The 26,554-nt window shown below is 44.7% G+C and overlaps 1 protein-coding gene across 1 annotated transcript in view; it reads right to left on the bottom strand.

Moving 5' to 3' along the window:
- LOC128600242 (potassium channel subfamily T member 2) overlaps positions 1 to 26,554 on the bottom strand; it is a 93,745-nt gene that overhangs the window by 60,328 nt on the left and 6,863 nt on the right. Inside the window, exons 2-6 of the mRNA XM_053612573.1 lie at positions 5,673 to 5,752; positions 5,219 to 5,318; positions 4,067 to 4,120; positions 2,740 to 2,788; positions 2,324 to 2,383 (exon numbers count right to left, since the gene is read on the bottom strand). Of these exons, the coding sequence (XP_053468548.1) occupies positions 2,324 to 2,383; positions 2,740 to 2,788; positions 4,067 to 4,120; positions 5,219 to 5,318; positions 5,673 to 5,752 (343 nt within the window). The remainder of the gene's footprint in view (positions 1 to 2,323; positions 2,384 to 2,739; positions 2,789 to 4,066; positions 4,121 to 5,218; positions 5,319 to 5,672; positions 5,753 to 26,554) is intronic.

Below are 26,554 nucleotides of genomic sequence, written 5' to 3'. Positions count from 1 at the left end.
GGGTTAAGAGTTAGGTTTAGGGGTTAAGGGTTAGGGTTGGGGTTAGGTTCAGGGGTTAAGGGTTAGGGTTAAGGGTTAGGTTTAGGGTTTAAGGATTAGGGTTGGGGTTAGTAGGGTTATTGCACAGCTCGATTCTATGAAAGGTCAATGCTACACAGGTTAAGGTGAGATTAGTACTCACATCTCTTCCCACAACTTAATTCATAACAAGCAAATATAATCCAACCACCAGCATCAACCTCCATCCACTTGTGTTTGTGCACATTACTTCATGAGAAACATGTTCTTTTTTTTCTGTTTAAACTAAAGTAACTTCAATGTGTGATGAACATAGTGAGACCAATAAACATAACTTGCACAAAGATGACTGTTTGTGGCGCATCATGCAAAGCGTTATAGATTTGATTTGTCATAATAGGTACTTAATAACAAAACTTGGAATGATGGAAAACAAACGGGAAACATTTATTTGAATTTTATTTACATTTGGTTTCATAACTGGTGACCCGACCACAGCGTTTGTGACCAGAATGCCCTGCTTCTCTGGAAACTTTGCGTACTATGCTGAACTTTTGAATTGTATAATATTGTATAGAACTATGCTACTGTAACACTGAAATCGTCCTCAAGTTTCTGTTGAAAACAATCAGGGAATAAATAACAATTCTATCAATAACAACGAGAGAATCCTGTTATATACACACATTCAAAACTAGGGTCGATTTAGAGCAGCCAGCCCACCTACTGGCAGTTTTGGGAGGTGGAAGGAAACCCATACGGACATGGGGAGAACGTGCACAGAAACTCCGCACAGTAACCAGAGCTCAGAATTGAACCAGGAGCCCCTGGAGCTTTGAGGCTACCCACTGTGCCTATATCTGTATTAGCATAACAAAATTAAAAACAGTACTTTGGACAAAGAGTGGGTAGGGATGGAGGGTGAGTCTGCGACGGGCAGCGTGGCATTATTTGTGACCCACACAAGTTCAGCGTGGGCAGAATAGATTTGTTCATTACAGAAGGAATCAATAGAGGGCGGAGAGAGACAGAGAAAGGGACGGATGGGGCGAATCTGCAAGGACTTCAAAGAAGAAGAAGAAGTAAGAAATCAAAGGGATGGCATCGCCGAGGGGTTCTGAAGAGGACGTGGATGCCCGCCGCTCCGTCCCCTCCACTCACTCATCCAGCACAAGTGCTCTCCGAAAACAAAGAGCTGATTGGTACAGCTGTCTCTGAAGAGAAAGACAGCGGTAGAGAAAGAAATAGAAACTCCTTGTTTTCTCCACCTCTCTTCTCTTCCCATCCTTCCCCTTTGATCCCTCACTGAAGACTGAGGTGCAGAATACCGTGAGCTGACCTGAGAATGTGCACACCAACACACTGGGGTTTGCTCGATGGAGCTGCCAATCATTAGAATGCATCTCCATGAAGACATGATTTCCAAGGCAGGTGTGGAAGAACTCGAGTGGCCTGCACAGATCCCTGACTGAACACCTTTGAGATGATCTGGAACGCAGACTCCCTACCAGGTCTTTGACTCGTGGCTGAATTCACACCGGCACATCCCGAAATCTAGTGGAAGGCCTTCCCAGAAGTGTGAAGGCTGTTTTAGCGAAAGCGCGACAAACCATGTCTATATAGGTCGGGGGTTCAAGCCCCAGCATTGCCAGGCTCTGGGTTACTGATCAGAAGGTCGGGGGTTCAAGCCCCAGCACTGCTAAGCTGCCACTGTTGGGCCCTTGAGCAAGGATCTTAACCCTCTCTGCTCCAGGGGCGATGTATCATGTCTGACCCTGCACTCTGACCCCAACTTCCTGGCATGATGTCCGCCTTCGGCCTCCAGGTTTTGTTTTGTTGTCCTCTTTTCCACTTGACTTGGGAACTCCATGCGAGCTACGCCTCAAGAGTCATGTAGTCATGGCATCTTCTTATAATTTCTTCCTCCACCAGCTGTAGTACTGCCACAGATCTTCATTTCCGATGGTGCTGGGCCATCTTTAGACAGGTGTCGATGAAGGTTTGAAGATAGTGCCATCGGCCAATCAGAATCGTCAGAAAGTCTTATTTCAGGATTTCTAGAGTTTGGACTCACTCGCAATGCAAAAGGACCCGTACTTACCCATGGTCTTTACCTCAAAATGAACAGCGGCTAACGCTAACCACTTTCTCCAGATCTTATAATACTCGAAATACCTCTGAGAACCCAATTTAAGCGCTCGGAAAAGAAACTCTATTCAGCATTATAGTAAGCTTGTAATGATGTATAGTATGTGATAATGTAGTAAAGGAAGGTTTCAGGCTGTTGCACTTGCGCGCCTCTTACCTTGTAGCTCAGGTACACGAGCAACATGGTTTCTGAAAAGCTGATGAAAGCCACAAGAACCTGGTGGGAGAGAGAAAGAGAGAGAGAGAGAGAGAGAGAGAGAGAGAGAGACAGAGATCAGGAGACACACGGTGTGGGAGGATGCAGTGGGCAGGAATAAGAGTGCTTACTGTGAAATGTCTGGACCAAGTGGCCAAAAACAGTATCAGTACAAAAAGGCAGTGACACACAGGTCATGTGTGTGTGTGTGTGTGTGTCTGTTTCCATGTTGTAAAAGCTGTGTGCATTTATTTGTCCACATACGTCTGTAATTGCCTCTTTTTGTGCCTGAGCTGATGTGATATCTATACAATCTGCTCTGTGTGTGTGTGTGTGTGTGTGTGTTTGAGTGCAAGAAAAAGGTTAACTGATCTGACCTGGAGCGCCCAAAGCGGCAGAGGTCTGTTCACCCAGATAATGAGGGACCTGGTGGCAAAAGAAGCCGTTATTTGGAGGAAACCGAGAGCGAGACACTGAGAGAAAAAAGCAAAGACAAGGACATGAACCTCATCACACAGTTCACAGTTTCCAGACAGATTTAACACCACAGAAGTTTCAGAAACAGCCAAATCGCCTGAGTTACTTCAGAATTTTTTTCCGACGGTAAAGAAATACTCTAGTTTGGAAAGTAGTTATTATGCAGAAAATCCCATCCATCCATCCATCCATTTTCTGTACTGCTTATCCAGCACAGGGTCGCAGAGGAGCCTGGATGCTATCCCAGGGGCACAAGGCAGGGGACACCCTGGCACCCTGGGGTGCCAACCCATCGTAGGGCACAATCACACACAGACAAACACACTACGGACAATTTGGAAATGCCAATCAGTCTATACACTGCATGTCCTTGGGCTGGGGGACAAAACCGGAGGAAACTCCCGAAGCACATGCAAACTCCATGCACATAGAGTAGAGGTGGGAATCAAACCCCTAACTCTGGAGGCACGAGGCAAGCATGCTAACTACCAAGCCATCTTGTCCCCCCAACCTATAAGTGCTCATATGTCTCCAAATGAGTCTGAAGTCAAAAAAAAAAACATATCTGAGAATTTCCATTTACATTAGGATCTTTTACGATCTTTAAACGTGAACAGAAAACGGTTTCCCAAAACAGCTGCGCTGGACGTAAACAATGAGCGCGCTCATCCTTCAAAACGAACAGCTGTCTCATCCGCGGCGGGCGCGGAATCAGCTCGGTGTTAATTTCGACGGATAAACGAGGTCGTAACAGCACGACGCACGCGTGAGAGACAGCTTGAAGTGTTGCGACCGGCTGCTTCCTCTTATTAAAACGCAGCGCACCAGGGACAACGCCGTGCCTAAATATAACCTTTCATTATGGGATCCGGAGTCCCTGCTCTGCTCCTTTCCTCCGTCACTGCTTCCTGACGTCAATAAAATCGATACGGTAGGGCCGAGAGCAAAACCGAGCTTTCCGGCTGTTTGGGTAAGATCATACACGGTGCTCGGGGGTCCGCGAGCGTGACATCGACCTCACGCTGATGTAATGAGAACGTATTATCATCGCTGTCCGGCAGCACACGGTCCTTTCAGGAGACGGAGGACGGGTCGATAGCGATTCGTCCCCTTCCGCGCCCCCCCACCCCCCTACCCCCCCCACCATCGTTAAATGAAGACTGCTAATCTGTTCAACCGCTTTATTTATTTATTTTTTGTTTGTTATTTTGAGTTGCACACACTTACCAGTCAAAGTGGCTTTTGTTCTGTGCAGAGGCATTCTGTCTGAGACAGCCAGGACTGTAGGGAAACACACACACACACACACACACACACACACACGATAAATAAAGATAAATAAAGAAAGGCCCAGCATCTTGGGCTAGATACTGATATTTAAGCTCCTATAAATCATTCTCTCATGGCTGCATCCTCAGTCCAACCATTTTTTCTCTCGCCCTTATGTTGCCACTGCTGCCTGTACTCTCTCTCTCTCTCTCACTCTCTCTCTCTGCTCCCTTCTCACTCCCACCAGCTACCTGACTTCCCATTTTCACTCGGACCTCTCGTCACCTGCACCCGCGGCTTCATTCTCACTTTGTCGCGACTTCGTCAGAACTTTTCCAATCTACCCCGACTTGTGGAGACCGACAGAACGGAAAGCGTCCATTACGCTGACCTACGGCACGGCCTTCGTGAACCCGTATCCGAGCAGTGCTTCATAAAGAGTTACAAAGCTAAAGGACAGAAGGTCAACCTACATAAACAGTACTCGTGCGACAGACAGCTTTGGCGCTGTTCAGTTCTGCGTACTGATTGGTCAGAAGGTGTCGATTCATCTTCCATCACCGCGGCTCTGACACCGGCGCAGCTGCGAGTCACAGGTTTATATCGATGTTCCGCGTAATCTAAGGCTAAAAGTAAACAGATTAAAAAATCATGATCGTAGAATCGTCGATACGGTGACGCTGACTCATTGAACACTGATGGAAGGAGTCTCCAGTGTCAGAGGTAAAGCTGTAACTTTACAGTTTTCAGACATCTTCAGGACGGAGGAGTTTACACATGACAAGCTGTGTTTGATTTTCGTTTGTCTTATTGATACGTCAAAACAGTAGGGGGGGGGGGAAGTGAGGCTGGTGAGGGAACGACCGCTTATATTAAAATGTAGCTATAAACGGATAAGAAGTACGACACGCTGTCGGACAATTACCGTGGAACGAGCGTCATAAAAGACACCGGGACGTGTGTTTATAGGAATATATTCAAGTTGGAGGTAAGAGCAGTAACTAGTTTGTGTAGTTTATCATGTTATGCGCCTTCGTGGATTATTCCTTACTGTATCTACGCTGATTTCACACTCACGCACGAACTCAGACATTCGCGAGTCGCTCTCACCAGTCCCTCTGCTCGCGCGGGTCATCCAGCAGCACTCGGACGATGTAAAGCAGGCAGCTCACCACCTTCAGGAAGAAGTTGAAGAGGCGCACTCTCAGACCTGCGGCGACAGACGGAGACGCGTTCGGATCAGCAGCAACGTGGTTTTCACAATAAAAAAAAAACAAAAAAAACATAAAAAAAGGCAGACTAACAACAACAGAGTTCCAGGTGTGTACTTACAACAGAGTGCAGCACATCAAACAGCCACAAGAGCGACTGACACAGCCGAGAGGTTAGCCACGGATACGGCTCACTGTACTCCACGACACAACGGACCAAACAGAACAGCAGACTCAGAGCACAGGAGAAACAATGGAGAGAGAAAAAAAAAAAAGAAAAGAAAAGAAAGAAAGACACAGAAAAAGCAGCATGAGCAACGTGCGTTGATGAGCAGGCGGCATGGAGAACTCACTGGATCGCTGGTTTTTGATGAAGAAGAGCTTCAGGCGTTCCTTAAAGGTGTTCTCGTTCACATAAAACTCGACCTGGACTCTGGGAAAAACAAGAAGAAGGGACGGGAATAATGAAATATATGAAAATGGAGACTTGCATGTGCGGGTCTGAGACAGCCATTACGATAACATGACAAGGCATAAATTAGTGCAAAATGCAGAACCGTGTGTGTGTGTGTGTGTGTGTGTGTGTGTGTGTGTAAGGGCTAAAGACTCAGACAGGAAATTATGTCCTCCTTGCTCTTGGCACAGACAGGCCTCGCTGTTTTCCACCTGTTAAACACGGACGAATAACAATCCTTCCGATTCTCAGACCTCCAGCAGAGCCGGTGATTGCTGCCTTCGTTCTGTTCCCCATGATCCTTCGCTGCTCTGGGGCCTGGATTAGCACACCTCCACCGGCGATAATAGCGTGGTGCAGGGTGACGTGTGCGTGCACAATGCAACGCACAGCGCACAACGACTCCGCGAGTGCGATGACGTGTTTAGAGCTTGCGTTCTCAACATGGTCTTTCAGCTGTGTGCATGCTGACGCAGCGCCTCCTTTTTATCCTATAGACAGCTAGGGGAGCAAAAGAGCTGCAACTGCAGCTACAGCAACAACCATAGTAGCAGCAGCACAAACAACAACAACAACAACAACAACAATATCTGTCTATACAGCACAATTTGTACAGCAGAGCAGCTCAAAGTGAAACCCAGATCAACCCAGACCTGTTAAAGGCGGAGTTTCCTAAAAGACAACCTCAAAAAAACATACAGCAAAGCAAAATGACGTTGAAAAGTACATAAGAACACTATTGTAGACACTCAGAGTGCTTTACATTGTATGGGGTGGGTGGGGGGGGGTCTCCTAAACCACCACCAGTGTGTAGAATCCACCTGGATGATGCGACGGTAAACATAGTGCACCACAACATCTACCACACACCAGCTATTAGTGGAGAGGAGAGAGTGATGTAGCCAATTCAGAGATGGAGATTATTAGGGGGCCGTGATAGATAACAGCCAATGGGGGAGTTTCTCCAGGACACCGGGGTTATACCCCTACTCTTTTACCAGAAGTGTCCTGGGACTTTTAATGACCACAGAGAGTCAGGTTTAGAAAGACGTTGCTGTTTTTACAGTATAGTGTCCCCGTCACTATACTGGGGCATTAGGACCCACACAGACCACAGGGTGAGCGCCCCCTGCTGGCCTCACTAATACCACTTCCTGCAGCAACCTTAGTTTTCCCCAGGAGGTCTCCCATCCACATACTGGCCAGGCTCAATCCTGCTTAGCTTCAGTAAGAAACCAGGCGAGAACTGCACGGAGACATGGCTCTAACGAGACTGAATTTCCTAATGTATGTCATGGTGCATAAGAATATGTACGCTGACACGCTAACGTATGCAATCTTTCATCTCTAACCTCGTTCTAAGCCATTCACTTCCTGACGCTCTTCTATATAAAAATTCAAAAAACACGCATTCAGTATAGTGACGAAGCTGTGAAAGTCCTGAGCCTCGTTATTCTCCTGATCATTTATTACTGTTCGAGCCTGGTTCCTTGGCTTGTTCTCTGGATTAACCTCAAGCCTGTCTGCACGGCGATTTCCCCGTGTTCTGACGTCTGCCTGGTTGCTGACTTTCATCTGGGTTATGATTTCTGTTTGTACGTTTGGAGTTTCGCATCAAAGCACCGCGGCGAATGGATCCTGTCTGAGTCTGATATATTACAGCACTTTAACATCAGTCCTGGATGGTACAGGTACCTTCAGGAAATAAGTGTTTTGATTTTTTTTTTTTTACGTCTTCTATAGCATTTCTGTTCAAATCTGGAGATCTGGAGCCTATCCCAGGACCACTGGGCACGAGGCGGGAATACACCCTGAATGGGACGCCAGTCCATCGTAGGTCACATGCACATTCACACACATACTCACACCTAGGAGCCATTCAGAGGTGCTGATCTGCCTGAGATTAGGAAGTAAAATGGTGGAGTATTCCTTTAAAAAGACACAAAGAACTGATAGTAGATGAAAGAGAAAAGCCGTAATAAATTTTGCAGGAGCCTGCGACCCGTACATGATGGTCAGCATGGACAGCGCCCTAATCCCTACTCCCTTTAAGTTCCCCCGCACAATACGGAAACATGTTGCTATGGTGACAGAGAGCATCGCTCGCTCACTCATGGAAACACACACACACACACACACAATAAAAGTTAGTGTGTCAGTGAGACACTCATACATTCATGCAGTTGCTAGCACAATGAGAGTTTTGGTCGTCTTTCTGAAAACGATTCAGTCGATTCAGAACAATGACTCAGGATGTGATAGGAGCTTCGCAGCAGTACATGATGTGTGTGTGTGTGTGTGTAAGAAAACGAGAGTGCCAAGAAACACATTCTTGACCCGCATCAAAGTAAGACGTCTGATTAGCATGCTAGCTGTCGATGCGAAGGTGTTATGCAGAATCCCTTCTGCCACGCGCCGAGATTACAGTCATTAACCTCAATCTGTAGCCTCATGATTACAACGCTACATCATTTGTAGCTAATTAGTTGCGAGCGTAATTGTTCTTGGTCAGACAGCACAGGCAGCACTAAAGCCGCCGAATAAACCTTTTAATTAAGCACAGGGATTCCTATCCGAAGCTCCCCGGTGGAACCGGCTTGCTAATTACGCATAATTATGGTAATCAAACCCGGGATCAGGGCAACAAGTGGACCTGCACATTACGTGGAGGATTACAGAGCATCGGCTGTGTGCCACCTGGACGGAGGTAAGCTGTTCAGTCGGGGAAAAGTGCGTTCGGTCGTTTGTTCTCGGTTCTAATTAGAAGCGTACCGGATGCAACAGAAAAGCGTTTCGAACGCGGGTTCGAACGTGGACTTCCGGGAGACGAGAGAGCAAAACGGAGGGGCGTACTCACTCACGCACTCACTTTATTTATTTATTTTTTAAAAATTCCATGTGAACACATCACAGTCTACGTCATACCTATGATTGGGTCTGAAATGAACTCTGGGCTCCGAAGGAATCCAACATCAGTGCTCAAATTATATCTGGACAACGTTTCGGCTCAACTCTTGACTGGAAAGACGGAGACACAACCGAAGAAGGTATGAATAGAGACAAGAACATAGCTTTGGAAACGAACAGAGCAGCATGTAACACTCAACTCGATGGCTGTATGACTTAAGTCCCGCCTCTCAGAACAAACAGCCTATCACCTTGCTGGTGAAGAAACTACGAGAAACTGACAGATACAGGAAACCATGCTCTTTAGTTGTGAAGAAATGTGCGTATGCAGTAGCCCAAGCAACCAAGCAATGTTATATATAACCCTCTAGTCTTGTACGACTGGAAATAACTGTATCCAAGATGGCCGCCAAGTGGACTTTACTCACAGGACTTCAATTTGGATCCTTGCTCATTGTATTCATGTGTTAAGCAGATTCACGCGACATTATTAATCACTGCCTCAAGGCGAGGAGCTTACGAAGACGCTTTAAATTATCCGTCAATATCACGTCCATGCATCGCTCTTACGTAGTGGGTGATATTACGTGAAATCGACGCGTCTTGTGCGCACACACTGACAGTATCCGGAGCCGAGGCTGCATCGTGAGCGACCATGAGCTGCGTTTGAATATTTTTAGCGCTGGATGATACGGCTGTATGATTGCCGACTCTTTTCACGGGAAAGTCGCTAACGCATGCGCATTGGACTAATTGTCATATTCACCGAATCATCATTATCATTTGCATCTGGAGACGTATTACGTACAAGAAGGACGCTTTTCTGAAGACGCTCCTCACGAAGTGAAATGAATTCCTGGCGACGCAACGGGTCAAGCGCTGACACCGGGACACTAAGGCTTTGAAGACTGCGAACATATCAAAGCCCGAAGAAGGCGGAGACTTACTGCATAGTGGCTCTTTCAGCTGATGAAATAAAACGATCGTTTATTGGTTTTGTGATCGATGGCCTGCATTCGAGCATTGACTACACAGTCCTACTGATTAAAGCCTGTGTTTCTCCAGCGTAGTCTGGCAATGTTTCGGGCACGGTGGAGAACATGCCTCTGTGCTGAATATCAATATCTCCCTGCTGAATAATACATGCAAAGGACAGACGCTGAAAAAGTTCTGGCCCCTTTTGGTGCGTATTTTCAAATCGCCACATAATAATATATATATATATATATACACATACAGCAGTTGTTACTCCAAACTTCATTGCGCCACTTCCTCTCCCTCTCTGTCTGTTTCCACTGCTGAATTACACTCCCACCTCCATCTGTTACACCAAAGTCCCTGTTGAGTGCCCTTCCACCCTCTCCGCTCGTCTGAGGGAAAGCCCTTTAGAGTGCCATTTTGCCTCTCGAGAAGAAGCTTTTCCACTCGAAGGGGCAACTAGCGCGGCAACCCGGAGCGGAATCGTCGGTCAATAAAAAGCCGAGCCGCTGATGTGTCAGGTCTGGGAACAGGCTAGCGGAACAGCACAATAGAAACTCATTAAGTTCATTAATTCGAAAAAGGAAATGGGCACAAGTGCACGGCGGAACACGGACCTCTCTGAGGTGACGGTCACGGATAAAACGAGTTTCATGGATTCGATTTGTAAACGTATTCCATTACAGAATCGATGAGTATAATAAAACAATGTTGTTTTCAGATTATAAAAAAGAAAGACCAGGACAAATTGGTGAAGTAGGAGATGTCAGAGACACGCATACACACAAGAAGACAAAGAAATGAGGTTGAAATTCACTTAACGTTCATGACGCGCAAAATTTCCCCCAGCATCTGGACGTTAAAGAACTTCCGCTGCCAAGCTTTACCCTGTGTTCACAAGCTCAACCAAGAGCTTCTCTTGAAAGGGCTCACATATGCAGAAGATGCCGGAAAAGTAAAGAACGTGCCGGACCTGGAGGATTTTTTCAGAAGAACCGTGGGCAGTTTAACTGCTCAGGACAAACAAGGGACTCGTCAAGAACTCTCACAAAACATAAAAACACAGTATTAAGAATCAAGGGTGTGTAAACTTTTGAACGGGGTCATTTTATTAGATAAATTCAGCTATTATCTTGTCTTGTGGACTCAGTGTGAGCATCTGTTGTGTGAAATAGCTTATCCAGGGCCGGACTGAATAAACAACAACAACATGGGATTTTTATGATCCTGCAAGGGGTATGCAAACTTTTGAGCACAACTGTATTCTCCGAAAAAACCCCCGCAGGATGCCACAGGGACGTCCGTGAAATTCCCATTCCCCATTCTCAGTTAAAAACCTGAACTTATATTAAGAGGTGCAAAGTACAGTATAATGTAAATTTCATGTGAACTCGTAAACAAATCAATAAGAACCCCGTGGAGATCAGACCACATTTCAAACGCCCAGCAATAAAAATCCATCTGGACTGCCGGATAACGATAACGTATTATCAGCTCCAATTAAAATCCCATATTCAACATAATCGCCACTGGAAATTGTCCATTAGGGAATGTACTGAGTAAGCTGCCATTACACCGAGAGGCATTACTGAATATTATAGAAGTACATTATCTACATAATATTACAGGAAGTTAGCACAAAACTGTAAACATGATGGGCGTTCGTACACAAAATAGATTAGATTCAAAATAGCAAGTTTGGGTTTTATATTAAAAATAGCTTGTTTGGATCGAATTTCAATCTTAGAAATTACTACTAGGAAAATACCATCGTTTTTTTTTTTTTTTTATATATGCGCTTTACTAAACTACAGAAATGAATACGGTACATGATGGAGTAATCAGATAATCACGCACGTTCCAGAATGAAGTAGGATTTTTAACTTGGACAAAAAAAAAACCACTCACACACAAAAACTTTAATCTTTTGCTATTTTTGGAATGAAATACAGAACACAGCGTCTGATATTTGGACTTTTAGCTCCCTCTTTGTTTCTTCTTGCAGGACAGGACAGGAAGCTGGTGAACGATATCATTTAATAATACAATGTGGGATTTTATTTCAGTACCCAGCTGCCAAGTTGTCGAGGTTCCAAAATGTGGATGCGTTAACTTTTGAGGGTTTTGAATTTTTGTTGCTGTTGTTTTGTTGTTTTTGGATGAAATAACAGAACACTTTATAGTCAGACTTCATAGTTAAAAGTTCAAATCAATTTATTCATCAGCATATTGTTAACCCTGTTTCTTTGATAAATTCCTCAGTATACTGAAACAGCTGCGTGTGAGAATGATCTCCGGTTTGGTTTATTGGTTTGTCATTGGCTGCTTTTTTTATATTTATATATATATATATATATATATATATATATATATATATATATATAAACGGTTCGGTTGCCATTCAGTAATATTCGCATATTTTTGACTTGTTAACTTAAAATGAAATCGTGTTTTTATCGCTCCGATCAGTTGTACGTTTTATCGAATTATTTATTTAATTAATCAATGCATTTCTTTTTCTATATATTCAAATATATGTTTTATTTAAACTGTCGTCTATCGGTTGCGCTTACTTTGATTGCCGTCGTACTTACGTCTACACTTGATATAGGATCTGTTATTTATCATCAAATTTTTCTTTCTTTTTTTTTTATAAGACGCTGGCCTTATGAACGTCAGGCTTCCCTGCTTTAATAATAAATCATTAAGGAGTAATTAAAACACCAGTCTCACGTCTTCACGGGGACTTCAACCAGAAACCAGGAGGAAAAAAGATGAATAGGTCCAGTTGATCTCACTGCGAAACAGCTCTAGGCGGGCTAATGGAGCCTATAGTTAATCAGACCTCGTTCTATACGTCAGACGTGCTTTTGTGTATAATTAGACGTTACATCTCAGTCAAACGGGAGGACTTATTCACTATTAGACCCTCTTTAAAACACTTAAGGTCTGATTTAGAAATGCACTATCGTACGTGGGTGGAGAGCTCGATTATAACGTGAATAACGTGCCTGGGAGCGTGTACAGAGGTGGTGAAGAAGAACGTCTGAGCAGATACGATAAGAGCGAGAGGGTGCGTTTAGTTGTCACTTTAAATGAGCGGTGCTCTCATAAACTCCATTAGACAACAATGAGCACGAATGTCTTATTCGCGGAATCGGCCCCGGCCCACGATGCACCGCTGAAGTGCACGAGAGAAGAGAAATATGTGTGAGGCATAAACTATGGCTGTAGGTCACCCTAAAAACGTACATATACACTATTTTGGGAAAGAAGACGTATTCTTGTGTTTAAAACGTAATTAATACTGCTTTTATTAATAAGGCTTTGATCATTTTGTTATCGGAGGTGTATTTGTTACGTGCGGGTACGTAAACTCCAAGTCTCGTCACGCTTCGTATAGATCCGAGTCATGTGGGAAAATACCCGAAGAAGAAGAGAGACGGAGCGCGACAGAGACGGCGAGGGATCGCTTGAGCGCCGCGTCTTCCCGGGAATTCCTTTGAAAGACTCCGTATCGTTTGCTCGCATTTCGTCGGGAGTTCGTGAGCGATGTTATTCCGTTCGGCGGTACGCGAAGCCAAGTTCATGGAGGGATTCGTCGCGTAGTGCGTAACATCAAAACTCACGAAAGACTCACAGACCCGAGGAAGTGGCTTTAGTTCGACGAGGGCCGTGACGAGAAAGCGCGAGTCCGTGCGCTTCGATTTGAAAGAGACTTTGATTCGTGGAAGAGGTGACGGAGCGAGCGAGCGCGCGCGAGAGAGAGAGAGAGAGGATGTACACGAGAGACCATTTGCACGCTGAGGGAATGCAAATCGAGGATTTCATTTCAAAGCACCGTGAATCTGGGGTGATTTCTGTGATGTCTCGTGTTGCTTCGAGAGCTTACAGGAACTCGAAGGAAAGCGGTTTTATTCACGTATTAGCGAGAAATACTGAATAACTTTGGAGATCCACCGCTTTTATTGAATGTGCACCAACGAAAGATGAGCCCCAGCGTTAAGAGCTGGGTCAGTGTTCTACGTTAAGACTGAAATTTGAGCGAAATGGGTTTTGGAGATCTGAATATTGTGAGATTTATAAATCCCAAGCTTAAAAAACGCCAAAGAAGACAAACAAAGGCACAGACTGCGTGTTAAGTGGTAAGAGGTCGAATGTTCTGCAGTCACACACACACTCACTCATTTGAACACAGTAATGGACTCGTGCTCGTGTTCGACGTCACGTGCCGCGTCCCGGCCCGCATCCGCGGAAAACCTGCGGTGATTTCGGAAAAATCGCGAGTTCTTCCGAATATCGCGGAGTTGGCTTGATTTTGCGTTCGTTTCTGCGCTCGCCAAATCCTGGAAAATCCTGAAGGGAACTGTTCACGTCGTTCAAGTAATTTATACAATTGTCATGTGTTCCTTCAGGGAATTTGATATTTCTCACGTGAAATGTTTGGCATTGTTGATGTTTTCCAATTAAAGGAACAGTCAGGCATAAGCGTGTGTAAAGCCTGATTATGACACGCATCAGTGCTGAACCGTTCGAGAGAGACTCGATTATTTTTCCTCATCCCTAACACACACACACACACACACACACACACACACACACCGGCTTAATTCAGTAAAAATCCAGAGAGTAAACACTCACACAGCTGGTAAAAATGAACAACTTCTAGTGCTGAAGAAGAAGAGCTTCAGAAAGGCTTTATCAGAGGCGGGGGCGGCGTGACCCTGACCCTGTAACAGCACGGGTGATGAGCGAGGCTCGGCCAGCACAAGGGGACTACCATTCTTTCAGCTGAAGAATACACTCCTTTAACGCGCTCCGTCCGGGGCCAGGAACTACACAATCGTGCCTTTCTTTGACGGAGCCACTTTACTGTTCATCCCTCCATCTCTCAGCTGTGGGATGAGAAAGGGCTGGACGAATTCTACAAGCAGATGCTCAAAACAACCCAGCACTGTCAGGAATAAGGAATAAGGGTGCTAAACGGTACCTTTCCTTCTCGCTGGAGTGGTACCATTACCATACCCTATCCAGTACCAGGTCTTGAGTTCACCTTGTTGTACCTTTAGTATCAGAGGTGCAATGTATTGACTCTGTATCTAATTACTGTTCCATATATTCATGTGTGTTTAGATTGAAACGTGAAGTGGGCGTGGCCTAAACAGGAAGGATGTGTTTGTACGTTCACTTGTTGGTTTCGCTCGTTCCTTCTTCCGTTTGTTAGTTCTTTTGCGCTTTCTCTCATTCGTTAGGTCTGTCTGCCTTTCTTTCTTTCATCCCTTCTTCCTTTTGTTCTTTCATCTTTCTTTCTTTCGTTCATTCTTCCTGTCGTTCTTTCTCTCGCTCGTCCGTTCGTACGTATTTTCTGCTCCTTCGTTCGCCGATCCTTTCTTCTGCTCGTTCTTTCATTTTCTTCTTTCTTTTAATCTTTTGTTTTGTTCGTTCTTTTGCGCTTTCATTCATCCATTAGTTTTTTTATGTCTGTCTTTCAATCATTCCGTCTTTCTTTCCTTTCGTTCTTTCTTTCTGTCGTTCTTTCTTTCGGTCAAATTTTTCATTCGTTCCTTTGCTCTTTCTTTCTTTCCTTCATTCTTTTCTTCATATTTCGCGTTCATTCCTTCGTTCATTCTTTAACTCATTCTTTAATTCATTCTTTGGTTGAAATTTTTCATCCATTTTTTTTTTTTTTTTTGCGCTTACTCCTTCGTTCAATCTTTCTTTTGTTCTTTTTTTTTTTCATGCGTTCAACTTTTCTGTTCATACTTTCCACTTGTTCCTTTGGGTCTGTCTTTCTTTCCTTGGTGGATGACCCTGAAAAGTCAGTTCTCGAAGTTGACGTGTTGGAAGCAGGAAAAATGGGCAAGTGTAAGGATCTGAGAACGATGGCGAGACGACTGGGTCAGAGCGTCTCCAAAACAGCAGGTCATATGGGGTGCTCCCGGGATGCAGTGGTTAGTACCTATCAAAAGTGCTCCAAGGAAGAACAACTGGTGACCCAGAGACGGGGTCGTGATCGCCCAAGTCTCACTGACACACGTGAGGAGCGAAGTCTAGCCCGTCTGGTCCGATCCCACATTAGAGCTGCTGTAGCGCAAATTGCTGAAAAGGTTAACGCTGGGTCTGATAGAAAGGAGTCAGAACACACGGTGCATCACAGCTTGCTGCGTATGGTGCTGTGTATCTGCAGAGAACAGGGTTCTCGGTCAGAGAACCCATGCTGACCCCCTGTACACCACCACCTACAATGGGCTTCAGAACCGGACCATGGAGCAGTAGTAGAAGGAGGCCTGGTCTGATCAATCACGTTTTCCTTTACATCATGTGGACGGCCGGGTGTGTGTGTCGCATACCTGGGGAAGAAATGCAACCAAGATGCACTATGGGAAGAAGGCGAGCTGGCGGAGGAAGCGTGATGCTCTGGGCAGTGTTCTGCTGGGAAACCTTGGCATTCATCTGGATGTTACTTTAATGGTATTCAATAATGCCAGTGGCCATGTAGTCAAAATTGAAAGCCCTATAAACTAATCACGGTTCATTTATGAACCTTAAATCATAAATATTAAAGTTACAAAAAGTCCTCCTTTAATGGTGCCACCCCGGTGAAAAGGAAAGGTACAGTTTAGCGAATAACAAAGGAAAAAAAACGAGTGTGACGAATAACCGAGCTCAAGAGTCCTCGCGTATCCAGGCTTCGCCGTAAAAACCATCAGCTCACGCTCTGACTTTCTCTCTCTGGAGTTGTAGAGCATGACAGATGACGGTGTTAGTCCCAGTCTTCTTCCGCCTCCTCACTCATTCCAGCGCAGCGAAATGAAAGGCATCATTTAACCAGAGGCGCGGTAAGTAAATGCACCCGGTGGTCTTTTACTCAAACCCCATCGCTATGACGGAGGCGAGATTAAATCCAACTGCGAGTGAGACCCAGTCGCTGTTGGCTGTCGATGCTCCCGACCATCGCTCGCTCCTTGTAGGCTGATTTCTTCACGCCGCTCATCAGGGGTTAAGCAGCAGGTTAATTGGGTATTAGGAAATAACAAGTGCCTGGGGTCAACAGCGTGCTTTCGTGTTTCCGATTCAAGAGCTTCATCATCCTCTCATGACGCTTTACTGAAACTTCCGCTGCCGAAACTTCCTCCGTTTCAGCGTCACGGCTTTACGCTTTTACAGATCGTCACGGTGTATAATCCGATCGTTATCCCCCTACGGATTTCAAATTCATTTCCCTTTAATACGGCCTACGTGTTCACGCATACCTACGTTTAATAGTGCCTAAAAAAGTCCCCCATTTCATATACGCACTTCGTGTAGTGTTTCATATCAGACAGACACGTTGCACAATGAGACCAAACAGGGAATAAATAGGAAATCAAACACTCGGGAGCGTGCTGTTATAGGAAAATAATCCACAACAGAGTGGTATGTGACGCAGAGACGGATTATTTTCCTCAAACACCACGTCCCAAATTGCTTTGTTCCACTTCCACAACAGCAATTTGCCAACCGGTGCAATTTTTACTGATCAACGAACGGTACTTTGGATACTTTTTATCCGTATATCGTCGCATTTAATGATGCGGAATGTCCGTGAGACGAGTTCCTGTTACCAGCCTCACGTTTTTTGCTCTTCCTCGAAGTTATTAAGACTCATGTTCATGCTCATGACACTGAAGGCTCCTTCCGTGAATGTTATACGAACGTCTCCTTAGAGAATATACGTACAGATACGAGCTGTTACTACAGAAACGATAACATATTAGAACGAGCGCGTTAATATCCACCTGTGATTGCAGATTCTGATTCAGCGTGGTATAAATATAGAAAATACCAAACATTTGCAAAGTGCTGGTTTTATAACAATAATGGGTCTTTATTGCAGCACGGTGAAATTCTTTTCTTGCCAGGAAGTTGGGGTCAGAGTGCAGGGTCAGCCATGATACAGCCAAGGTCGGGGGTTCAAGCCCCAGCACTACCAAGCTGCCACTGTTGGGCCCTGGAGCAAAGAGGGTTAAGGGCCTTGCTCAAGGGCCCAACAGTGGCAGCTTGGCGGTGTTGGGGCTCGAACCCCCGACCTTCCGATCAGTATCCCAGTAACCTTAACCGCTAAGCCACCACTGACCCCAGTGCTGGCTTATAATAATAATGATTAAAAAAAACGTTAAGCTAAAATACGAAGGTAGGAATGGATTGGTCTGTACGCCAAATAATTCCTAAATTATTAACCAACGTGTAAGATGTGATCTTTCATAGCATGGGTGTCATCACAGAATGTTAAGGGTTAAACACCACAGTGAGCTACAAATTTCACTTCTTTTAAGTGCGCACTCGCAAATTGTTTCCCGTTACCCTGCTAGCACATCATGTAACAGCCATATTTGGTGTGAATGTCCTCATCACGTCGTGCTTTCATATAAATGAAGAAAACCTATCATCCAAACAGCGTGATCTCTCGAACCCTCTTAATTGCTGTTATCGACCCGAACTGCATTTCGGCTGCGTGACCTTTCGTGCTAATAACGTTAGCCTAATATGTTAAGCAGCACAATGGCTAATTAGCTGAAATTGGCTGTAAAGGACGGCTTTCTATCCTAGCTCTGTTAAACAGAGAAAATGTCAACAGGGTCAGATTTTCACATTTATTCCAAACTATTGTTTTAGTTTAAAGCCAGTGTAATATGTAAGAAATAAAACACTGGGTGTTATAGGAAAATAATCAACTTCAGGTTGATGACCACCTCATCGTTGATTATCTTCCCATAACAGCATGTTCTGAAATGTTTTATGCCTCTTCAAGTCCCACATCAAGTTTTCCAACGAATGGCACTTTTACGATCCGATCCAGTGTACAAAACGAGTTCGTTTCAACGCACTGACACTGGAAACCCATCCTATAAATGTTATACGAACGTCTCCTTATAGAAATCTTCACCGCATCGACGATGACACGCTTTGCAATCCGTTTATGTGGCGCGTCCGCCGTGAACGAGTTGTTACCATAGAAACGGTAACGTATCGGAACGAGCGCGTTAATAGGAACCTGTGATGTGCAGCTGCGCTACTGTCAGAGCTGCTGTTCTAGAAAACTAATCAACCACTTCTGACCAATCAGAATCCAGTCTTTCTCTCTGTCTGTCTGTCTGTCTCTCTCTCTCTCTCTTTCTCGCTCGCTCTGAAATGAGCATGATTTGTGTGGCCTCTACATTTCAATCAATGGCGACAAAATGTCACTCGGATATATGGCACGTTGCCAATCACCACTAAAAGGCCATTTACGAAAAGGGAAATTGATCACGTATGACAAGCTTTTGTGTTTCTCTGACACGCAGCGCAGCGGGCCGTTCCGAAGCCGGAGCTCCGAGCTGAATGAAATTCCGCCTGCGTACCGCTTTAACTCAATTTGGGAACGGGGGAAATCCGGCTGCTGGAGCAGAACGTAACAGCTGAGAGATGTGTAACACTGCTCCACACACCCACACGCTCGCTTGAGGCCTTCTTTACATGACCCAAACACCAACGGCAACCAATAACGACCAGGTAGAATGCGGTTTTCTGTGCCAAAGAGAAAACGCCATGGTCAAATCAAACACAAATAAAAAAAAAATTCCTGGCAAAAATAAGATCATTCCGGTTTAATAAAGAAAAGAAAAAAAAGAAAAAACTTATGGGATCGTAAAACGGAATTAAACCCGATAACCTTAGCTATCGGAAAGTTAAGGCTCTAGGGCACAGGTTCCCAAACCTTGTCCTGGAGATCCCGTGGTCCTGCAGATTTTAAAAAACAATAAATTTTGAAACGCATGATTTTATTGACATCACTAAGTGTAATCAAATTACATACATTTAAAATGTAATGCGTTACATTACTGCGTTATCAGTAAAAGTCAGTAGATTACAGTAAGTAGTTACTGTAACGCGTTACACCCAACTCTGGTCCTTATGCCCCAGTATGTGGGACTGGGACGGGGACACTACACTGTAAAAACGGCACCGTCTTTCGGATGAGACGTCAAACCCGAGGTCCTGACTCTCCGTGGTCATTAAAAATCCCAGGACACTTCTCGTAAAAGAGTAGGGGTATAACCCCGGTGTCCTGGAGAAATTCACCCATTGGCCGTTATCTATCACTCTCCATAATCTCCATCCCTGAATTGGCTACATCACTCTCTTCTATCCACTAATAGCTGGTGTGGTGTGGTGGGTGTTCTGGTGCACTACGGCTGCCGTCGCATCATCCAGGTGGATTCTACACACTGGTGGTGGAGATCCAATAACCCCCCCCCACTATGTAAAGCGCTTTGAGTGTCTAAGAAAAGTGCTATATAAATCTAAGGAATTATTATTATTATTATTATTATTATCTAGAAATGGGCAGGAACTGCTGCTCCTTCTGAACAAGGAAGTACAATATGTTGGGTAGAACCACAGGGGTGCAAACATTTATGGTTTAGCCATAGCATTCACAGTTTTTCTCCCCTTCAGCAATAGGCGAGAACACTACACTTCTAAGCCTTGCAGCTCAAAGGAAGTACAAAATGAGCATTATACTGTAGGAAACTACCTGAGATGTAATATGCATGCACAGCCTGGCCACATAATTAAGTTCATCCAAATCCATTTCATCCGCATGCTTCATTTCACGTCAGCTCTCATTAATCAACGTGCGATATTGTTTTATGGACTGTTATGGATTATTTATTATGTCCTCTTATGTATTATGTAACCATCGTATCAGTTGTTTTTTTTGTTTGTTTTTTTTTAAACCAAAAGTGAAAAAGACACACTTGACGGTTTGGTACCTTACCTTACTTATCTTAGTATGTAGGTTTAATATTCAAATTTTTTTGGAGAGTGTGTGTTAACGTATTTGCAGCTATACCCTCTGTAATATTAAAGGGTTTCTTAAGCGTTCTTTGGATTCTCCCAGAGAAACACTCTGCTGTAGGGACAAACAGAAGGACCGAGAGTATATAAATTATAGGTATATACAGCAGAGATATATCTATAAGTCAAAAAGTGTTTATGAAATCACAGAAGGAATAGGAACTATTGTTTAAAATATATCCTACACAGTGTTGCAGGACACCTGGAGCCTATTCCTTGGGACTCGGGGCACAAGCCGGGGGACACCGTGCCGACTACAGACTATTTGGAAATACCAATCAGCCTACAACGCATGTCTTTGGACTGGGGGAAGAAACCAGAGTACCCTGAGGAGACCCCCCGAGGCTCTGGGAGACCATAGAAGCTCCGTGCACACAGAAGGGGAGGTGGGAAGCGAACCCTCGACCCCTGAAGACACGAGGCAAACGTGCTAACCACTAAGCCAGCGTGACCCCCAAAAGTGCAACTGGAAAAATGATAATAGTTGAGAAACTTCTGTATTATAAGAGGAATAAAACACATCAGTATGTGCTTTTATAGGAAACTAATCAACCTTGGCGTGGTGACATTAACTCCACTTCATCACACCACACCATCACTGACTGCTTACAAAATACGTCCTTACTAACTCCGTACTAATCCTTCATTCTTTACTAATTTCTAAAGTTCAACTGCAGAGCACATGGATACCGAGGTGCATGATAGGTGAAAGAAAAAAAAAAGAAAAACCCCAACAAGCAACAACGCCCTCGAGCACTGATTCATCAAGCGTTTAACAACAGGAGCGGCTGTCTCAGCTGCACGCTCATTCTGCGCTGCTTCAACACCTCGACACGGGCATTGTGCAATCCACAATGAGAACGTTTTTCTGTGCACTTGCTTTCTTTCTATCTCACATCTCACAGCCCGCCCACCCGCCATTTAGCCTCGGCCCACGTAGCCGCACTCACTCCGGCGATGTTACCCTAATAAGCTCGTTACCGGCTGCTCTTATTAATTAAAAGCAGAGGTCAGGGAGCCTGTTTTAATTTCCTGGGCCTCGACCAGTACGGAGTCACTGCTATTTCACGAACACGCCGCCGGGTTGAAGGTTTATCGCGAACGGAACTAATTATAAGCACACCCGAATTAAGCTGGATGAAGGTTTGCGCAAAAATATTTACCCCCCCTCCCTCCACGAAAATGTGACTGGAGTGCATTTGCGTTCGGGGGATGTTTAATTTTCCGCTGTGATCATTTTGCATTGCGGAGCATTAATTGCGAAAGGAGTAGTAATAATAATAAACAACGCCGTAGAACATCTGCTGCTTTTCAAATGCGGCTGACGGCGGAGTTATATCTCTGAGAAGAAATGAGTGTAGCGCTTTTGCTTTTGCTTTCTTGCGATAAAAACAAAGCCCCCTATAGACGGAGGGCAACGTCTGCGTGCGTCTGCTCCGGTGACCGGTCCGATTCAAGAGACGATCACGGAGGCGGGTCGAGATTCTGTCAACCCGTGACAAAATGGAGAGGAGAAGAGAGAGCCGGAGTACAAAATGGAAACCAGGAAGATGATTGAGTAGCCAGAGACGCAGTTAACGACAGTCAATAAAACATTTCTGGCTTTAAGAGCAAAGGCTCTCATTTGTATGATAATCCTGAGCTGTGCTCAAACACCCCACTGAGAGCGACATGTCTTCCAGGAGGCCGCAATCCAGCCAGCAATTTAAACACACAGACCTGGGGATGGATGTTTCTGCAACAGGTGTTTCTGCCCGTAGTGATGGACTCTGTGTGTGTGTGTGTGTGAGAGAGAGAGAGCGAGAGAGCGAGAGAGAGCTTGCAGTCAGACAGGAGCCAGGCTTTCCACAGAGACCGATAGACGTTGATCGATATCCTCAAGCACCTGACGAGCGCGTGATTCTGCAACGATAGTGAATGGAGGTGAAAAATCCAAGTTAGTCCTAAACCTGCGTCCCCGTCACTCATAGACTTTTACATATATATATATATATATATATATATATATATATATATATATATATATATATATAATTCAGAGTGAGATTTAGAACCATGATTCTTTCCACAGCCTGGAAAAGATTAGTGTAAAACCAGGAGAGGACACTGAAGGGATAATACTTTAGTTATCTGATGTTACAAGCGTCTGACTCATGGATTATACCGAGATATGAAAATGGGCTGAAGTTCCAAGCTGCTGTTGTTGTTGTTGTTGTTGTTGTTTTAAAACTAATCGGATTTGTATACGTATCAGACATTGGTCAAATTCGACTGTCTAGATTAGCCAGGAAACCTTCCCAAGGAAAAGTGCGGTTGCTTTACTACGACTCAAGAAAAAGACGTCGTCCACGTAACATCTTTAAAGACGTCGATGTGATGTAAGCAGCGACCTCATCACGGCATCGAATGAAAACATTCGCTGGATTAAATAACACAAGATAAAATGCAACGTAATAGAAGTAGAAATGTTTTTTTTTCTTTGATAACAATGACTCCTGTACAATCTGCTACTGAAAACCACCAAAGTCTCTATCTACAGTAAGTAACAGCAAAAAGTGCAGAAACAGAATCTCTCGTAATCCCTCTGCAGCTTTCAGGTTCTCACAAGGCGTTCGGCAATTCTGGTTAGCTAAGACGTCAGACGTCATTAACGACTTTTGCGCTGTCCACCCCTGCGTGCAGTTGGTGGCTGCTGGGGACCGAGATGTGCTCCAGCATCTGCTGCACAAACCCAGGCCAGCTGGCAAACTGCTCAACAGAGATAGGACTTGTTTGAGATGAAAGCTGCTTCGCGAGCCGTAGTCCAAACAACAGCTTTGAGTCTTGTACTGCACTCACACGGAGAGTGATTTTTCACCGAAATCCTTCGGTGCTGATCACTAAAGGGCGTTCTTGTCTTTAGTTGCCGTGGGTTTAATTGGTAGTGCCTGGCTTGTTGCGATGTCCACACAAGTTAGCTGCAGAACGTATAATACACCCACTTTACAAATCAGAGGTCTTCCCACTTTCTACTGATGCCAGAATGAATGCAATGTTTTTGTTCTTCATGGCTTAAAGTGTTTGATGTACTGAAATAGACTGCTGAAAAGCTAAGGAAGTGTGAGCATGAATGCTAGAAATCTAGCACGGCTAGCTAGAAGACTCGGTGTACGTATACACCGACGTTCGGAAACGTCATAATACGTACTGTACAGATCGTTGTGAGGAGCCAAAAAAGACCCAATGTCCTCACAATGATAGGAAAGTGTCACATGTCCTCACAATCAGCAGGTCCACACACTGACCAAATGTCCTCACTGTTACGGGATAAGTGTCAAATGTCCTCAGAATGATAGGGAAGTGTCATGTATCCTCAGAATAATAAGATAATGTCAAATGTCCTCACAATGATAGGGAAGTGTCAAATGTTCTTACAATGATAGGACAATGTCAAATGTCCTCACAATGATTTAAAAAAGTGTCAAAGGTCTTCACAATGACAGGATAATGTCAAATGTCCTCACAATGACAGAGAAGTGTCATGTGTCCTCAGAAAAATAGGATAATGTGAAATGTCCTCACAATGATAATAAAGTGTCAAATGTCCTCACAATGATAGGATAATGTCAAATGTTCTCACAATGATAGGAAAGTGCCACATGTCTTCACAATGATAGGGTAATATCAAATGTCCAAATGTCCTCACAATGATAGGATAATGTCAAATGTCCTCACAATGATAGTATAATGTCAAATGTCCTCACAATGATAGTATAATGTCAAATGTCCTCACAATTACAGGATAATGGGGCAGCTGTGGCTCAGGTAGTAGAGCAGGTTGTCCACTAATCGTAGGGTTGGCGGTTCGATTCCCGGCCCGCGTGACTCCACATGCCGAAATGTCCTTGGGCAGGACACTGAACCCCAAGTTGCTCCCGATGGCAAGTTAGCGCCTTGCATGGCAGCTCTGCTACCATTGGTGTGTGAGTGTGTGTATGAATGGGTGAATGAGACACAGTGTAAAGCGCTTTGGATAAAAGCGCTATATAAGTGCGCCATTTATTTACCAGTGTCAAATGTCCTCACAATGACAGGAAAGTGTCACGTCCTCATAATGATAGGAAAGTGTCAAATGTCCTCACAATGATAGGAAAGTGCCACATGTCCTCACAATGATAGGATAATGTTGAATGTGCTCACACTCACCAGGTCCTCAGAATGATAGGCCAGTGTCAAGTGTCCTCACAATCACCAGGTCCTCAGAACGATAGGCCGGTGTCAAGTGTCCTCACAATCACCCAGTCCTTACAAAGAGTGTTGTTTTCTAGCTTTTATTTAGAAAAATGATCAGAACCAAAATGTTTCTTTATGTTTACCGATGTTAGAGTTAAAGTTAGGTGTACACACACAGCATTAAACAGCTACAGCTGTCATTATGTCAATGGAAGTTCCTAATGAAGACAGAAAAACCAGCATGTGTGTGAAATGTGGAACAGAGGCCTTTCTGACACTGATGAAGGGTTTTGGAGATCAGGGATTAAAATGATTCAAGCTGCAGCTTGTGAGCCACTTCAGCTCTGGGATGAGGGTCAGGCTCCAGAGATGGTGAAGGAACAGGAGAGGAATGCTGACTATAAGCTCGCATCCCTGCATGTGCAAGTGCGTAGGTGCGTGTGTGTGTGTGGGCATGTGGCAGTGGATTGTGTGTGTGTGTGTGTGTGGGATGAAGGAAACGAGCGTACATTAGAGATTAACGTGGCTGAGAAACAGGCAACGTGTGGGATGAGTTTCTCCGGACTCGGTCCCCGAATGGACCTGTCCATCATGATTAACAAGATGGTAACCATCCAGCTTCTTCCTGTCTAGCGCTCTCTCTCTCTCTCTCACCCTTTTTTACAAGGTACCAAGTACAGATCGAACATCAGACAGAGTGAGAGAGGAGAAAAAGGCAGTGAGGCAGAACGTGGGTTTGTTTTTGTCTCGACGGGAGATGGCACCTCTGTAAACAGAACCGCTCGATGTTCTGCGAGCGTTTTACGACATTCTCTCCCCAGGGATGATCACACAGCACTCGTTCCTCAAACGGCATTACGCGTGGCATCTGTGCCTCGCTTGGATCCATCCTCCAGGGCCACCAAAATGCCAGAGGGGTATAAGTTCGTAACCCAGGACTGAGAGAAACCCATTCCTGCTACAGGGATGCTGTACCATGCCTGACCCTGTGCTCTGACTTACTTCTTCTCACAATTACCTAGGTTGTGCAAATACGGCATTTTGTTGTACCAGGCGTGCAAGAAACACATTCTACCGCAATACTTGACGACATTTGGACTATTCACGATTTGTAGCATGATGTTTAGCTTAGCCCCAGCAAAGTGGCAGCATACCTGCTAGGAGCTGAAAGAGAAGGAGGAATTAAATGAAGAAAGGACTGAAGGAAGAAGGGCAAAGGAAATAAAGAAAGGGGAGGTGGAATAAAGAGAGAAAAGAAACAAAGACAAAGCCTAACGTTGTGCGCCCGCACTGTGGGTGCGAGTTTAAAGCAGGGCTGCTGATTGGTCGGGAGGCGTGTTTAAAGAGTGAACGAATCACTGTAGCGTTTCTGTAGTCCGTCTTGAATTCACCGAACGCACCTTTAACGCCCAAACCCGGTTTTATGTCTTATGGCAGAAACACAGTATTATATCAGTACGCATCACGCAATTTTTGTTTGCTAACAAAGTAACGGCAAAACACTAGCCACTCCTCTGAAAGGCGAGTTGAAATTTGTGAGAAATAAACCACTTGGTACAAAAACAGACAACATCCAGGCAACGACTTGTTCCAGTCACTAAGGGCAGACACGCTCAGCGTTATAAAAGCGCTAACAATACTCAGAAAATATTCTCAGAAAAGCATACTGCGCCATAATTTAGCATAAAATCAATACCCTATTGTCATATCACCCAGGTTTACGGCGTAACCCGGTGTGTAAACTCGTTCTTTAAATTCATTACCACCACAGCACTAGATACCGATTCACAGAGGCGAGAACCACAA

The sequence above is a fragment of the Ictalurus furcatus genome, chromosome 24 (assembly GCF_023375685.1).
Source record: "Ictalurus furcatus strain D&B chromosome 24, Billie_1.0, whole genome shotgun sequence".
Lineage (NCBI taxonomy): Eukaryota > Metazoa > Chordata > Actinopteri > Siluriformes > Ictaluridae > Ictalurus > Ictalurus furcatus.
The sequence above is the reverse complement of the archived record's forward strand: the minus strand, read 5'-3'. Positions and strand labels throughout refer to the sequence as shown.